The sequence below is a fragment of the Mytilus edulis genome, chromosome 1 (genome assembly GCF_963676685.1).
Source record: "Mytilus edulis chromosome 1, xbMytEdul2.2, whole genome shotgun sequence".
Classification (NCBI taxonomy): domain Eukaryota; kingdom Metazoa; phylum Mollusca; class Bivalvia; order Mytilida; family Mytilidae; genus Mytilus; species Mytilus edulis.
Genome location: NC_092344.1, coordinates 89174170 through 89191038, shown reverse-complemented (window position 1 = coordinate 89191038; position 16869 = coordinate 89174170). Strand labels below are relative to the sequence as shown.

Sequence of the window (16869 nt, the reverse complement as noted above, 5' to 3'; positions counted from 1 at the left end):
ATTACAGCTCAGTATTAGAAAGTTAAATATCAAATCAATGAGAAATACACAAGTTGAGTTATATGTAAGAACAAATTCCATTCTCATTTGGTATATAAAAATAAAAAAAAAAACAGGAAGTGACTGGCTAGCAGATCTGAAAAAAAATCCTAACACCATATATCTATATATCATCTTAAAGATCAAATCATTACATAATACAGAAGCTGATAAATATGTAAAGAAAATTGTGGATAGTACATCGTAATATACTTATAAAAAAAAATCATGCCATACTGCAATTGATAATTCACAAAATGATACAGAAGGAATGTTTATATCAATAATGGAATGTATAAATTTCTACTATACAAGTAGAGTACTTTTTTTGCTACATTCTTCAATTACACTGCTTTAAAAGTTCAATTTGCAGCCTGACAAAAGTTATTTTTGCAGACTGGCAAAAGTTGATTTTGCAAAATTTATTACTCTTGAAAACTATACATAGCATCCTTTTTAATAAAAAAGAAAAAAGAAACATGTTGTAATAAACAATGGTTTAAGTTAAATATTAATGTTTTTATTTTTTGAGAATTTTTGTGTTGGTGGTAGAGCCTTGAGTGTCTCAATAAAATGCATTCATTACATATTCTAATGCAATTAATTTGTAACAATTGTTCTGATTGGATCACAGCAAGCGTAAAATTCTCTATCTCCTTGTCTGTAACTAAGGAAGCCGACATTTTGAATTTCGGAATGTGTTGACATGTTATTTCGACAATAATAAACAAAAAACTCACTTGTTGCGCCTAAAGATATCTATGACGTCACCTAGTGTAGGGACCAAAGAAGATAACATCTTTTCGCGGAATTTTCTTTAATGAAGATTTTACACTGAAATAATGATTGAAATTTAATTATGAACTTGTTTTGCATTAGAATAGAGATAACTGTATTGTATTTGAAGCTTTGCGGACGTCCATCGGTAGTTTTACTGTCGCAAATATCCGTTTACCTGTCTCCGCTCCGCATCGCCAGGTAAACTAAATTTGCGACAGTAAAACTACCGATGGACGTCCTTAAAGCTTCAAATACAATACAGTTATCTCTTAATTAACACGCAGGGTGATTTAGTGCTTAAACATTTTAAACAGACTCTTCATCATTTAAAACCATATGTTGATGTTTTTGATAATGTGTAAATGGATTTCTCGTTTCAACTAATCTTATTAGTAGAAAAAAACTGATTGTCATGGATATAAATAAATCACAATATAATCTGCTTTTTAAAATTAAACTCTGTACAGATTCTTATATATTGAAAATGAAAATAAATGTATACCAGTACTTGAACATATGACTGCATTTATTCAAACTGAAAGTAACACTCTATAATAAATTTCCTTAAATTCATTTAAACTTAAATAATTTCACTGACTTTATAATTTAGTATAAACTTTGTACTTATAAGTAAAGAAAATAGATAAAAATAAAATAACAAGTATTATATATATAAATAAATAGTAAATAAACAAACTTCAACAAAATTTCATAAAAATAAATAATTGTATAAAAATGCAACTTAGGATTTCATTAACAACCACAAATCATTCTTTCACAACCAAAACTTTTAAAACAAAAGAGTAAATTTCTCCATGTACTTTCCTCAAATTGCTGATTCAGTGTGTGGAGTGTCCACTGATTCAAATGAAAAGCAAAATGCTTAGAATTTATTTTCACAATTAATTAACTCCAAAAACAACATAGGTGAAAAAACTGAGATTAAAACCTTATGGATTTTTAAGTAAAACAATTTACTGAGTCAGATTTAATAAATTTTTTTGGAGTTCTGATGACGAAGACAGTAAAGTTGTTGACAATTTATGATATCTGTTGAAAAGTTGCTAAAGTGACCTTGACCTTAGACCTTAGACCTTGATCTTTCGAAGGTAGCTTATCAAGCTATGTTTAGTTAAAGTTGGGAGATATGGTTAAAAAAAAATAACCTTGAAACCAAATTTTGTCTTCTGCTGTGACCTTGACCTTTGACCTTCAAATTTAATAGGGATATTCTATCTAACAAAGTTCAGAAGATAACATCTGGAAACCAAAACTTTACCTAAATTTCAGTCTACTGGTATGATAAGAAGACTATTATATTTAAATCTATTTTACAGTTGACATCCCTGAGGATAGATAACAGGATTATAGGATCTCCAAAATGACTAGTAAAAAATGCCATGACAGTGGTATTTTTATTGCTTTGAAACAGTTTCATACCTTCTCTTCTCCTCCTCCTGGTCAAGGTAAGAACTTAGAAAATACATGTTATAAATGTTTCCTTCTCATAAAAAAATATACTAAACTAAAGAGAAATTAAAAATAAAATACATACATGGATTTAACTTTTAAGAAATCAGATCTGACATTCCTGATAGTATATCTATAATTTAAGCTTAATATATAGGTTCTTAGTACTATAGATACTATAAGCTGATGTAACATATGCTCTTAATTAACAAAGAAACATACATTGGTGTCAAATTGATATTGTGCACAGTGAAATAATAATACGTATTTATAAAATGCATATGATGGTTAGCAGCAGCATAATTAATCTATGAATTTAAATGTTTTGAACATTTTTGTTATGTTTTATTAACCTTCAATAAGATAACTAAAGTGTGAAATTTAAATTTAACCAGAAGAGATACTTGAATGGATGGATAAACAAAGAGACAGATGTACATTAGATGTTTATCTTTTGAAATTTCAAAGATAGCAGGCCTTATAAATTAGTAAGAATATTTGTTGTGCAAGTTAATGCCAGTATCTACTCATTCATATACTAATGCCGTAATAAGGAGAAATAGGATAGGATTGAAAAGTTAATGATAAAAATTGTGGACTATAATATTCCATTTTTATGTGTTATAGAACAACTTGAAAAATTTTAAGATTAAAAAAATAATAAAAAATATTACTGTTAGTTATGAGATTTTCAAAGCTATGAATATTTTCATGTCCAGCAAGTAAATTCTAATAAATTCAATAATTACGTAACTTTCTAATAATATCAACTATTAATTATTATGCTATGATCACTTGGTCCCTTGTTAATATTGACAGAGATTGTTCTACAAGAATATCTTTTTTCAATAAGAAGGAATCTTAAAAAAGAATTTAAGAGAGGCCTTAGTTTGCACCTTAAGGTCATTTCAAGAAACCAACAATTCACCAGTTTAATAAATTTTCTCATGAGGTAAAAGTTGTTTGATCTGGTTCCTGGTTTTAATCTGATTCCTCATCACTATCATTACTGACATTACTACTGGTACCTCCTCCCAAAAACCCTGTTGATCTCTTCTCACACTGTGTTACTGAGTGGGTAGCTTCTTCTACCTATAATTAAAAAAATTATTCATTTTTTAAATAAAACTGGATTGGATAACTATATCCATGACAAAATTGTATGTACTTAGTGGGTAACTCCTATCTTCAGTTCTGTAACAAACATTTAATCAGTTCATGAATGAGGATTTGATTGATATTGTCTTTACTTAAAAGTATGTTCAAGGACATTCATTAAATAGTGCATAGTTGAATGCTGACGACTTTACATAAAAAAAGAAAATTTGACTTCACACATCAACATTGTGGAAAGACAAAGCCTTTCTGTAATAGTCTCAATCCTGTTCTCTTTTCTGTGTTTAAAAAGATCCCAGAATATGAATGACTTTTCACTATATTGTCTTCTGAGTAGTGCTTTGTTGACTATTATTTGTCTTTAATCCATTCTAATTTGGTCATGAACCTTTTTTTTTTTTTTTTACTTTTGATTTGTGACTGTGCCCATGTTAGCTTTTCATTTTATTTCATTCAGACATAAAATATAGATAATTTTGACCAACAATTAAAATTAGACTAAACTACATTATACTGACAGCCAGTGTTCTTCCCAGGATTTTTGGATAGCGCTGTGCTAAGAGTGTAATTTTCAACAATTCACAGTAACTTTGTTGCGGCTCGCGGTTTGTTTGCAATTGATTTGTTATGTGTTTTTCTTATATTATGCTATTGATGTTTTCTCTTGTATGATGTCCTCATCATGCTCATGGAAGTTACCCCTTTGTTTGTTAATGTTATTGTCTGGATATAGAAGAGGTTTTTTTTCTCCATTGTAAATTCATAAAATCCTCACATTTTCTGTGTATAAAACCCAAGGAGGTCTTTTTCCATGATTGGTCTATACCAGACTGATTCTGTGAAGATTTCTTAGCACTAACAGGTGATGTTGCAGAACATGTAGGACTAACAATAAAGTGATTGTAGCAGTGTACTGTTAACCTTATGAAGTTTGACAGGAATTGACATTTTTTTGCATAATGATTTCTCATTTTTCTGACCTTAACGTTTCATATAAAATATTCAAATGGTTTCATCCAAGCTGGACTTTGAGAAAGTGAATTTCTCAAGTCATATTAGCTTGGGGTTTGTTTTTCTAATCGTATCCTCTAAATCCACAATTGTTTTCAAATGGTAAAATGGTAAAAATGGTAAAAATTCATTACTGTAGAATTGCTGACTAAACAATTAATAGTTCAAATAGGTGATAGTTAATACTTCAAAGACTTACTCATTTTCTGGGTTTGTATGGATAGTAAGCCCGGCAAATTTCAACAAACCCCTGTGTTTTATTGTTTTTAAATTCATGGTTTGTTCAAAGTTCGTAAAACAAGTTTGTGAGTGTCGTCGGGAAATGCAGTCAATTCATTTCATCACATTTTATTTATATATGCCTCTATATATTTTTTTAATTAAAATAAATAGATGTCAATGTTGAAATCTTTGTTTATTTTGATCTTTCAAAGTCGCCATTTTGTAAAATTTATCAGACTGGTCCCGCAGAGTTACTTAATACAATGGAAATAATTCATTCAGAAATAGTAAACAGTCGATGACGTGCGGGAAATTTTAAAAAATACGAAAAAAATATAGCAATGCCCTTGTGTTGGAAAGGGCTGTGGTCAGTACAATAGAACAGCAGAAAATTGTGATAGCGCTGAAAAGCGCAGCGCTAAAAACGGCCTGGGGAGAACACTGGGTCACACAACATTTGATGTGGATGTTAAATACATAATGAATAATCTTTATAATTAAATATGACCAACCTGTAGCCTTTTGCAAATGTTCTGATAGGTTTTATCATTTAATATATTCTCTAATACACCTTGAAGTTCAAAGTCTGAATAACATTTCTGAAATAGAATAATATTACAAAATTAATACTGGTGAATATTCAGTACACATTTTATAACTATAAGCCACCCTAACTCTTTTGAATTGGATTAATGTAATTTCAAGGATATTAATTTTTGCATTTTCATGATTATTTGATTTCTTGGTTTTGCCAAAGTCAGCATCCATTCCTAAATTTTTTATTAATTCATTTGACAGTTAAATTCATGGTTAACCTGTACCCCTCAAATTGATTTCTAATGAACAATTATGAATCCATGATAAATAATATCAGTTGTCTGATTCACGTTATTGGTGTTGAAACCAGCAACTTGTCAAATCATATTGTTTGTGATATACCTAAACATGTTATAATTACTTCATTCCTTAATCAGAGCTTTAAATGAATCACATGAATTTAACTCCACCTGACTCTATTAAGATGAAGCAGAGCCTAAGCAAAGTTACACTGACAAAACCTGGAAACCACTTTTTATCATAGGAATAGAATCTATTAAATTTCACTTTGTATCATAGGAATAGAATCCATTAAATTTGGGATATCAACTTAAAATACCAAATTTCAGCACCTAACAGAAGCAAATCTGACATTTAACTAAAATTACTAAAAAGATATAAACTCACTCTATTAATAGTCATGATGCAAGTAAGCTGGTATGGATGTAGTGAAAGATCTAGTCTATCTGACAACCAATCATAAGTCATCTTCATTTGACTTGTATACCATTGCTGAAATAAAAAGAAACCTTTGCTCTTACTTATTACTTTGTAATGCTTGGAAAATGCTTTTTCCTTTTTTATCTGTTCAGATTAATTGCTTAGTATTTAATAAGAGTTTTATGTTATTTCTTGTAATGATATTTTATTTGACTGGCCACAACACAAAACAAGAATGTGTTCTTTGTACACAGATGCCCCATTCACACTATCATTTTCTATGTTCAGTGGACTGTGAAAATGGGGTAAAATCTCTAATTTGGAATTAGAATTAGAAAGATCATATCATAAAGAACATGTGTACTAAGTTTCAAGTTGATTGGACTTCAACTTCATCAAAAACTACCTTGACCAAAAACTTTAACCTGAAGCGGGACGAACAGACCGACGGACGAAGGAATGAAAGACGCACAGACCAGAAAACATAATGCCCATAAATGTGGCATAAAAATGTGGCCTACTCAAATCATGTATATGTGCACTTAACCAAATAAAGAATGTTTGTATAATTATCTAAACCACACTATTCCACAGATTACTTTGTATGGTATACAAGATACATTGAATGTTCTAGCATTTCTTTTAGATGAACAAAACCTGTCAAAATCCAAACAGATAGCAAATGACATTTATCAAGAATTTCCTGTATACGGGAGAAAGCCTTAAGGCCAATTAAAACTAATTGATAGATTTTCATCCCCGCCCGCCCCTCTGAAATCGTCCCGCCCTGATTTTTTTTATTTTGAAAAATTTACGATTTCCGGATTTTGTTCATTTCCGTCACCAGTAACCGTCAATAATTTCGTTTCGTTCGAACTTCCTGTTTCAAATTTCGGTTTTCATATTTCTTGTTTCGAGTACTTTAAAACGATTATGTTGACAAATTCTGCTGCTCAATGATGACAATATCATCTACGGAGAATAGAGATAGATTACCAGAAGGGCATGAAATATTTGGGTTACGAGTAATACGCTGTGTCCATGCAAGAACGCAAATCGCGGTATGTCACAAATTGGAAATTTCTGTCATTAGAAAACCGTAGATTCTTTTTAATAAAACATTGACTTTGTGTCAGCAAATTTGGGCTCTGAAAGATTACAAAAGCGCAAGAATCGTGGAACACATTGGTAGAGAAAAACATAAACTGACAAAAGCATGTACGTTCATATATTGAGTTCAGAAAGTCAGCAAACATACACATTGTGTTATAGAAAGCCCTTATATTTACCCATGGCTATTGTTTTTGTTTAAAAACACCTAATACCCTTAAAAGAGTCATTAAACAACTTCATGTTTTACATTGTAATTATATTTGCTTCAGTCTTGCATAACTTGAGAATCTTAAAAGCACAACCCTACTAATACCAACACTGTTTGAGTTCTCATTTCATTCATAATAAATGTGTTGCATACCATTGCATTTGCATAATTTTATGAGGACTACAAACCATCGCTTAAAAAGTAGTCCAACTGAATAGAGAATTTCTCTATGATTTTACTGTTTCCTGGAAATGGGTTTCTAAAGTAGCAATTGCATGTAGAACAGTCGTTGCCAATCAGAGATATGTATTTAAGAATTTGAAAAATTATGTACGATTCTTTATACATGTTTACATGGTATAAGCTAATTATAACACTTGCATATATTTATGAAGTTCACGTCACAAGAAGGTTTCATATTAAATAAAATTTAAAAAATAAAATCCTCCCACCCGCCCCATTTTTTTCAAAACTTTGGATGAAAATCTACTAATTAATTTTAGTTGGCCTAAAAATCAAAAATAAAAATAAAAGCTAACAATAATCCATATTGAACTAAGCTAGAAAAGTGTTAGTTGTCTTACTTGTAAGAATCCCCAGATTAACTAATTTTTACAAGAAAACATCCCAAGTGTCATACTTACTTTGAACATTCTTAAATTTGGACCATTTATTGAGTACATACCTCAAATATTGACAAAGTAAATAATTCATCAGCTATTTTTTGTCTTATTTGGTCTAGACTACATCTCATAAAATCTACATAGGATTTACCAAGCTCATTTACTGGTTTCTGAAAATGTAATTATTATGAATAAACAACACATAGAACATAATATGTGGCTCTGTAAGCTTGTTCAAAAGATCAAAAGAGTTAACTCAACTTAAGATAATGACACCTAAGTACCCCCATTGTAATCATTCTTGGCTCTTTGCATGTTTTCTGTGTTTTTGTATTGAGATTTGTTTGCTTATCATCCCTACTATTTCCCTAGTCTATTTGGTGCTCAATGGATAGAGGTCTCTTTGATAATCATACACTTCTCCATATCATCCCTACTATTTCCCTAGTCTATTTGGTACTCAATGGATAGAGGTCTCTCTTATCATCCCTACTATTTCCCTAGTCTATTCGGTACTCAATGGATAGAGGTCTCTCTTATCATCCCTACTATTTCCCTAGTCTATTTGGTACTCAATGGATAGAGGTCTCTCTTATCATCCCTACTATTTCCCTAGTCTACTTGGTGCTCAATGGATAGAGGTCTCTCTTATCATCCCTACTATTTCCCTAGTCTATTTGGTACTCAATGGATAGAGGTCTCTCTTATCATCCCTACTATTTCCCTAGTCTATTTGGTACTCAATGGATAGAGGTCTCTCTTATCATCCCTACTATTTCCCTAGTCTACTTGGTGCTCAATGGATAGAGGTCTCTCTTATCATCCCTACTATTTCCCTAGTCTACTTGGTGCTCAATGGATAGAGGTCTTTCTTATCACCCCTTCTATTTTCCTAGTCTACTTGGTGCTCAATGGATAGAGGTCTCTTTGATAATCATACACTTCTCCATATTTGAATAATAATAATAATATAATAATATAATAATAATTCTTCATTTAAAGAGGGTTACACAGTTAGCTATAAAGCTAATCTTCCCTGAGGCCCTCATGAAATACAATGAAATATAACAAACAATTACAAAATATCAAACAGACACACATACATGAATAATGAAATAAAAAATTGTTATGACATATACAATTTTCAAAACAGGTAAAAGTTACAAATTCATATATGACATGTATAGTATTGGCATCAACAATATCATAAGTTTGAGTAAGTGTGTGAAAATTATTATGCATATAAAAAACACACAGCTTCTTAATGTTCCATCAAGTAATTTTTTAAATCTTTTTTGAATGAGCTTGTACTTGAGGTTGATTTTTTTCAGGGATATTGGTAAGTTATTCCATAAAATAGATACTGAATATATAAAAGATTTCTTAAAAAGCTCTGTTTTGGCCTTTTGGAACTTGTAAAAAGTGAACATAAGCAAACATTAGTTTTTGTTATCAACCACATATTTCAAACATTACTTCATATTCTTTTTAATTGTGCAACAAGGTATATATAGAAGTATTCCAATAACTCACATAACGTAGTTTTAAAATTCAAGGGCAAATCATGTACTGTAAATTCAGAAATTATTGTGTGCATTTATTATTGCGATTTTGTCATTTTACACTTAAATGCCATTTTAATTATTATGATTTTGAGAAAAATCCTGTTTAATTCATATAAAACATTTCAAAATGTGAGTTTAAATTATTGCATTTACAACTCTGTCGCATTTTTTCGCAATACATGTAATAAAAACCTCGCAATAATTTCTGAATTAACAGTATATTCATCTTTCACATCCTATCATGATACATGTAATATTTTTATTAAAAGCATTGTAGTTTTTTTTAATAAATAAGTTCATTGTGCCTTTTTCACCAATAAAACAGAAAATAAAGAGGGGGATCTATCTAAATCTCTACTAAATTCAATATATGTGTAAGCAATAACTAACTATTAATGATCGAATCTACCTAAATCTTTACTATATCTAATCTATTTGTAAGTAAGAACTCACTGTTAATGATAGAATTGAAGAAAAAAAGGTGCCCTCATCATACCGTGCAAGTTTACTTAAGACTGACTCCATCACTGATAATAACTGAAATTTATAAAAACAATAACAATATTAAAAGCTATTTAGGCATTATTTTGAAAAACAGACTAAAACAAGCAACCCTGTCTATCATGACTAAATATTCTTAAAGGTATTACATAAATTGAAGAAAACGGTCTTTAAGTACAGATAGATAAAGATGAAAAAAATCAAGCTTTATGGTAAATAAATATTGCAAAATAATTGATTGAATCATCTATTTTTAATTTTGACTTTTTTTTTCTCTCATTATTTCTGTCCCAAAAGAAAAAAATAATGGTGTTGCATGTAAGCTAATCCATTATTTGTAAAGAATCTTAATTTGAAACTCCCTAATGAGATTACAATCACACTAAATTTTCTACAGAGACAATTTATAATGAAATTGTGCCAGTAAGTTTTGTTTTACCTTTTCAATCAAACATTTAACCATCTGGGCTTGAACTCTTTCCAGGAATTCCTCTATTTTTGTGTGGTACTGATGCTGCAAACAGAAACAAGAATAGACATACAAATGTTTCATATCTGAGTTATCATTGCTGTTTATCACAACTTCATTATTTTGATATTTGAGTAGATCATGTAGATATTGCAAAAAGGAATATCTAATTTCTATATTCTCACTTTTTTATTGATTGATGATGACAATATCTTGACATGACTTATGGCTGTATAGTGTCAGAAGAGCAAAAAATACAAAGGAGTATGTTCGATAAGGTCCTAAAATGGCCCACTTTTTTAGCGTAAATTTCAAATTCAGATTTATTGACCAATATCACGATAAATTATAGCTAATACATTGACTAGATAGGATATAAGCCATTTTGTTTAAAATTTTACGTTTCCGCGTTTCATTATAACGTCACGAGTTGTACTCATATTGATTTTTCACGAAAAAATCAATGAAAATGGGTAAATTTCCAAAGATTATTTGACAGGAAACATAGAGCGCATACGTTGACAACAAAGATCTTTTAAAATAATGTTTGTGAAGACATTTAACATGTCTTATTTGAATATCAAGCTTGTCGAGGTCTGTGCTCTATGTTTCCTGGTCCTTTATTTGGTTGAAGTCCCGCTGATTTTGTCAAATTTCACCAAAATCCCTTATCTTGACTGTTTTGGAATGTAAAAATCGTTGTGTTAGAATTAAACTTTGACAAAAACAGCTCTGTTTAACTTTTTCACATGTCTTTAAGGCAACTTAAAACAATTATTGTCTTGTAACCATGAACTTTATAATTGGGGCCAAATATGGCACTTACCGAACTTACTCCTTTATTTCAAATGTAAAATATAAGTTATTACTGAAAAAGCACTGTATTTCTTTGCAACTAATGTAACTGATATTTGTTTATCAGTTAACAGTTTAAGTTAGTAAATAGTAAAATGCTGACCACCAAACCCATTTTTGTAAAACCTGCATTAAAAATTTGTGAATTAAGCTTACCATATTTTCTCCACTGTCAAGTGCACATAAATGTAATGCCTACAATATAAACAGACAACATTAGATAAGTAGTAGAATTTTGTTTGGGAAATATTTCGTATTGGCAATAATTTCACTTTTCTAGAATACAAAATTATTATTTCATTTGCTACATATTTCAAGCCATCAACTTTTAAGTTAATAAATGCTGTCTCTATAACCTTGTTCAGTTTTCTTGTTAAAATTTGAGTACAAGATCTGGTTTTCACAACAACAACAAAATTCAAAATATATTTTGTGATTTCTTAGTGAAACACAGGTCTAGTAATTGTTTAAGGTCAAATAACAACCTTGCCATATTCCTCTTAGATCAATCTATTACCAAGAGTCTTCAAACTAAAGTAACACTGTTTTTGAATCTGTAATGTGCTAGAAAATTAGTCATAAGAAGCAGGTCAACCTCTTCATATTTCTTTTTTACTCTATTTCAATGAGACCAATCTTTGCTGTTCCCTTAACGCTGTGAGATAAGAAATTAAACAAAAATATGTGACCATAGGACACACTGGTCCATTGGCACTATCAAATTCCAATGTACTCTGAAGTGTGTTTGATTGATTGATTGATGTTCAGCACCACTTTTAGCACTATTTTCCTATTTTGTAGCTGTCAGGTTTTATTGCAGGAGGAAGCTGGAGTAGGGCGAAAGAACCACAACATTCTGTTCGAAAACTGAAAATCCTAGTTCATTAAGATTAGATTCAAGAGCACCTGCCGTGTGGAATTCAAACTCACAACCTTAGTGTTGACAGGCTAGTGATTCAGAAGTTTGACTACCTAAACCACTCAGCCACAAAGGCCCGCTGTGAACTTTAAAATCATGGGTCAAAACTGTAATATGGCATATCAAAATTTCACATCAAAATAAATGGAAGTACTAAGTTTCAGGTTTATGACCACAAATTTATGGTAAGCTACTTTAAAGAAAATCTTTAAACATAAGACAGGATGTAAAAAAGGATAGAGGTTAAGACCTGAAAAAAGAATGCCCACTTCTCCCTTAGGCAATGTAAGTAAAAAAATCATTACAAAATGTTGCTATAGGTTTAAACTTGCCTAAGTTTTTAACCACTTATTTGCTTGACTTGAGGTAAGCCTGTTACCATGCATTTGTATTTCATCAATAGTACTTACCCTACTTTTACAGTCAATGATAACATTCATCATCACACAAATTTCTGAGTATATAACATAATCTGTGCCTTTACCACCTTTCCTTAGCCACTGCTCAAATGCCTTTAATGTTCTGAAATAAGAAAAATATTTAATACATTATTCAATAATTTCCCAAATTTCCATGAGAACATCTTACCGGTATCCAAGAACACAACTTTAACCAATGGACCATGAAAATAACTTAAAGTTCAGAGGAACCCTGCCGGATGAACATAGTCCAATAAACATGTACACAGAAGGAGACAGATCAGTATAAGCAACTTTGCTTGTTTCTGATTCCTACTTTTGCATTCAAGTCAGTAAGTCAAACTTATGACAAATGTCTTTGCCACCCTTCTTGATTTGTACTGTTTCATAGTAAGTTGCTTAGATTGTTTCTTCATAGCAAGGAGGGTTATAATTTCCAAGAAAAACGTCAAAAGGAAAACAAAAATATATATAATCAATTTTGATAAGGTCTAAAGTATAATAAAACTATAATCATAATAAGTTTAGGTATTTTTAAGTAATGTTGACTCTAAGATGTAATTTTTAACTGAAAAAGTGGTATTGTTAGGTTGCTGTGTATTTACAATTACCCAACATCTTAATTTATTAATGGTTATAAATATACCTTTTGGCTGCAGCTTCTATCATATCCGCTGCCATTAATTTTAACCTATGGTCTAAATGTTCAGCAAACACCTCTTCTGGCCAGTGTAGATCTCGTATGAATGATTGTAGAGCATCGAGTTTCCATAGCATATCCTCTGAGGTTGCACAGCCATTTCTGAAAAACATATAACATTTTGTGTTAACCATATTATTAATATATTCCCACTTTTCCTTTTCAAATCTCTATATAAAGGTGTTAACATTGATATGTTCCCCTGATGTTTTTACTACTATTTTCAGATCTTTTATATCTAAGAGCTATAACTATTAACTCATATGTTCCCAGAAGTTTCTATTTCCCCTTTTCAAATCCTTTATATGTATGACCTAATATTGATATGCTCACCTGCAGTTTCTATTTCTCTTTTCAAATCCTTTTTATGTATACAAGGGCTATTACTATGTCCTCTTTAAAGTTTCTTTTTTTTCTTTCCAAATCCTTTATATAACGGAGCTGTACTCAATATTTTCATGAAGTTTCTACTTAAATTTTTCAAATCCTTTATTTTTGGAGCTATTATTGATATGTAAGTAAGTAAGTAAGTAAGTAAGTAAGTAAGTAAGTAAGTAAGTAAGTAAGTAAGTAAGTAAGTAATTAGTTTATTACAGTGTCACAATCTAACATTATACATAATATATTATTCATCAGATAAAAACATCATAAAGATATATTAGATTCCTGCCTTAAAAGACATATGAGACACTTTTACCTCATGCTCATTAAATGCATACACAACTTAAAACATTTTAAAAAAATAATTTAAAAATACAAAACAATTACTTCGTAGATAAAAACAAGAGTGCACACACTGAAATGTCTCGCCTTCTTTACTAATCATTGATATTATGTTGATAGTCCTAAGTATAAAGCGTTATTACAACTGTCACATAAACTTAACATTAAACAAGATAGTTAAACAAAGACCAATGAACCATGAAAATGAGGTCAAGGTCAGATTAACCATGCCAGGCAGATATGTACAGCTAACAATGCTTCCATACAACAAATATATTTGACCTATTACTTATAGTTTAAGAAAAATAGACCAAAACACAAAAACTTAACACTGTCCAATGAACCGTGCAATTGAGGTCATGGTCAAATAAAACCTGCGGGACTGACATATAGATCATAATATATTTCCATACACCAAATATAGTTGACCGTTGGCATATAATATTAGATAAAAAGATCAAAACTTAAAAACTTAACTTTGACCACTGAACCATGAAAATGAGGTCAAGGTCAGATGACATCTGCCCGCTAAACATGTACACCTTACAATCATTCCATACAACACATATAGTAGACCTATTGCATTAAATATGAGAAAAACAGACCAAAACACAAAAACTTAAGTATAACCACTGAACCATGAAAATGAGGTCAAGGTCAGATGACACCTACCAGTTGGACATGTACACCTTCCAGTCCTTCCATACACCAAATATACTAGCCCTATTGCTTATAGTATCTGAGATATGGACTTGACCACCAAAACTTAACCTTGTTCACTGATCCATGAAATGAGGTCGAGGTCAAGTGAAAACTGTCTGACGGGCATGAGGATCTTGCAAGGTACGCACATACCAAATATAGTTATCCTATTACTTATAATAAGAGAGAATTCAACGTTACAAAAATTCTGAACTTTTTTTTCAAGTGGTCACTGAACCATGAAAATGAGGTCAAGGACATTGGACATGTGACTGACGGAAACTTCGTAACACAAAAAGGCTCGACAAAAAAAATTCTCTTAAAAGAACAAAAAAGGTAGAATTAATTTAAAAATCTTAAATAATATGCTAATAAATAATAATTAAAAATTTAAGTTTTTTAAAAGTTATAAATTTATCTTTCTCCTCTTAAACATTAAATGCAATGTTTTAGCTAATAAAAATTGAATTTCATCACAGCTCATAATATAATTAAATTTCTCTTCTACACTCAAGATAATAAAAACATAGTTAGATAAAAAGGGTGAATTTAAAAGTTCCTCTCTCAAGTCGGAATAAAAATTAAAGTTCATTAAAAAATGTTGTTCAGTTTCAATTGTATTTTCATCACAAAACTGACAAATTCTTTATATATGTAACCCTGAGGCTTCTACATGTTGTTTTCAGATCCTTTATATAAATGAGTTATTATTGATACCTACCCCTGAGGTTCCCATTTCTCCTTCTCAAATCCTTTATGTATAGACTGGGCTATTGATGACTCCATCAGGTCTACATATCTTACAACTTGGGGAGCAAATACATTCCTTAAGTGTAAATGAAACTTTCCTCCACATAAATTCTCTGAAATAACAATAGTGGAAATAGCACATATGTATTCATGCAACCACAATAAAAATGCAATCCTATTTAAATTATGTATTTTGTATGATGGTATATTTGTATTGATGACAAATTAATATTTTGAAACCAAATGCAACTGTTCAATAGATTTTAAATTGATAGGAGCAGTTCTGAGAATGCCTAGTTAACAGGATCATACAGTGTTTGCCATAGGAACAAAATGTATTGTCATATTGGAACTATAAAACTAAAGGTTCAAATGAATTACTCATCTGGTAAAGATAAGTTATAATGATATTAATGTAAAAATCAGGACAAAAAGAGGTATTGGAAAATTCTTCTAAGCCTATTCCAAGAAAAATCAAATTGACATCCTATAAACAATCAAACTATTCTCTGCAAATTAAATGAAAATGGAATGGTTTTTAGATTTCATTTTGCTTTTGACATTTTCCCTTTATCCATTATTGTTTTCAAGATAATATCTTAAAATTCTAATGGTTTATAAAATCATCATATAAGTTTTAAGGAACAGTAAATGTCACAGATTTTGGTAAAATTTATCATATAACTTGGACCTAGATTGTAAATAACCCAATCCATAAACCAATAACACCACCAAAAAAAATCATACCTTTACCGTTATCTCTTTCATTTTCTAAAATATTAATGATTGATTTCTCTCATAATAGGTGAACATTTCAGATCTGTATTTATTGTTGGTTTGTTGTTGAGATGTACAAGTACCCGCTCACGTCCACATGTTTTAGCTATATGTATTTCAATTTGTATCCATCTAATGGGTAAAGCCTTTTTCAACTGATTTTTATAGTTGGTTCTTGGGTTGTTCTGTTACACCACTGTACCAGATCAGGGGGAGAGTTGGTATCCTGCTAACATGTTTAAACCTGCCACATTCTGTATGTATGTGCCAGTCCCAAGTCAGGAGCCTGTTATTTAGTGGTTCTCTTTGGTTGCTGTGTTACATTAGATTTCGTTCCTTTTTTTTGGTGCATTAATTAGGCTGTTAGTTTTTTCGTTTGAATTATTTCAAATTTGTGATTTCTGACTTTTACAGCTGACTATTTGGTATGGGCTTTGCTCATTGTTGAAGGCTGTAAGGTGATCTATATAATACCTGTTAATTACTGTGTCATCATTGAAATCATATCAAATTTTTTTCTTTTTTAATCTTTGTATAGAAAGCACATGAAATCAACAACAAACAGTCATAACTTTACCTGAAAATCATTTTTTCTTTTTAATTCTTCTACATAGATTTTTATTCAAATGTCAATGTAAAGAATCTGACCA

At 30.4% G+C, this 16869-nt stretch overlaps 1 protein-coding gene across 11 annotated transcripts in view; it reads right to left on the bottom strand.

The window, feature by feature from the left end:
* Positions 1-2621: 2621 nt before the first annotated feature.
* Positions 2622-16869, bottom strand: part of LOC139515683 (calcium-dependent secretion activator 1-like) — a 79179-nt gene continuing 64931 nt past the window's right edge. For 6 of the 11 annotated variants that reach the window (XM_071305371.1, XM_071305334.1, XM_071305379.1 and 3 more), the window contains 11 exons: positions 16190-16213; positions 15414-15555; positions 13214-13369; positions 12559-12670; positions 11386-11424; positions 10345-10419; positions 9858-9941; positions 7902-8009; positions 5863-5967; positions 5151-5237; positions 2622-3381 (listed from right to left, as the gene is read on the bottom strand). In XM_071305371.1, the coding sequence (XP_071161472.1) occupies positions 3271-3381; positions 5151-5237; positions 5863-5967; positions 7902-8009; positions 9858-9941; positions 10345-10419; positions 11386-11424; positions 12559-12670; positions 13214-13369; positions 15414-15555; positions 16190-16213 (1043 nt within the window). In that variant the 3' untranslated portion in view covers positions 2622-3270. The remainder of the gene's footprint in view (positions 3382-5150; positions 5238-5862; positions 5968-7901; positions 8010-9857; positions 9942-10344; positions 10420-11385; positions 11425-12558; positions 12671-13213; positions 13370-15413; positions 15556-16189; positions 16214-16869) is intronic. The other 5 variants (XM_071305342.1, XM_071305387.1, XM_071305363.1 and 2 more) reach the window with 1 other exon arrangement.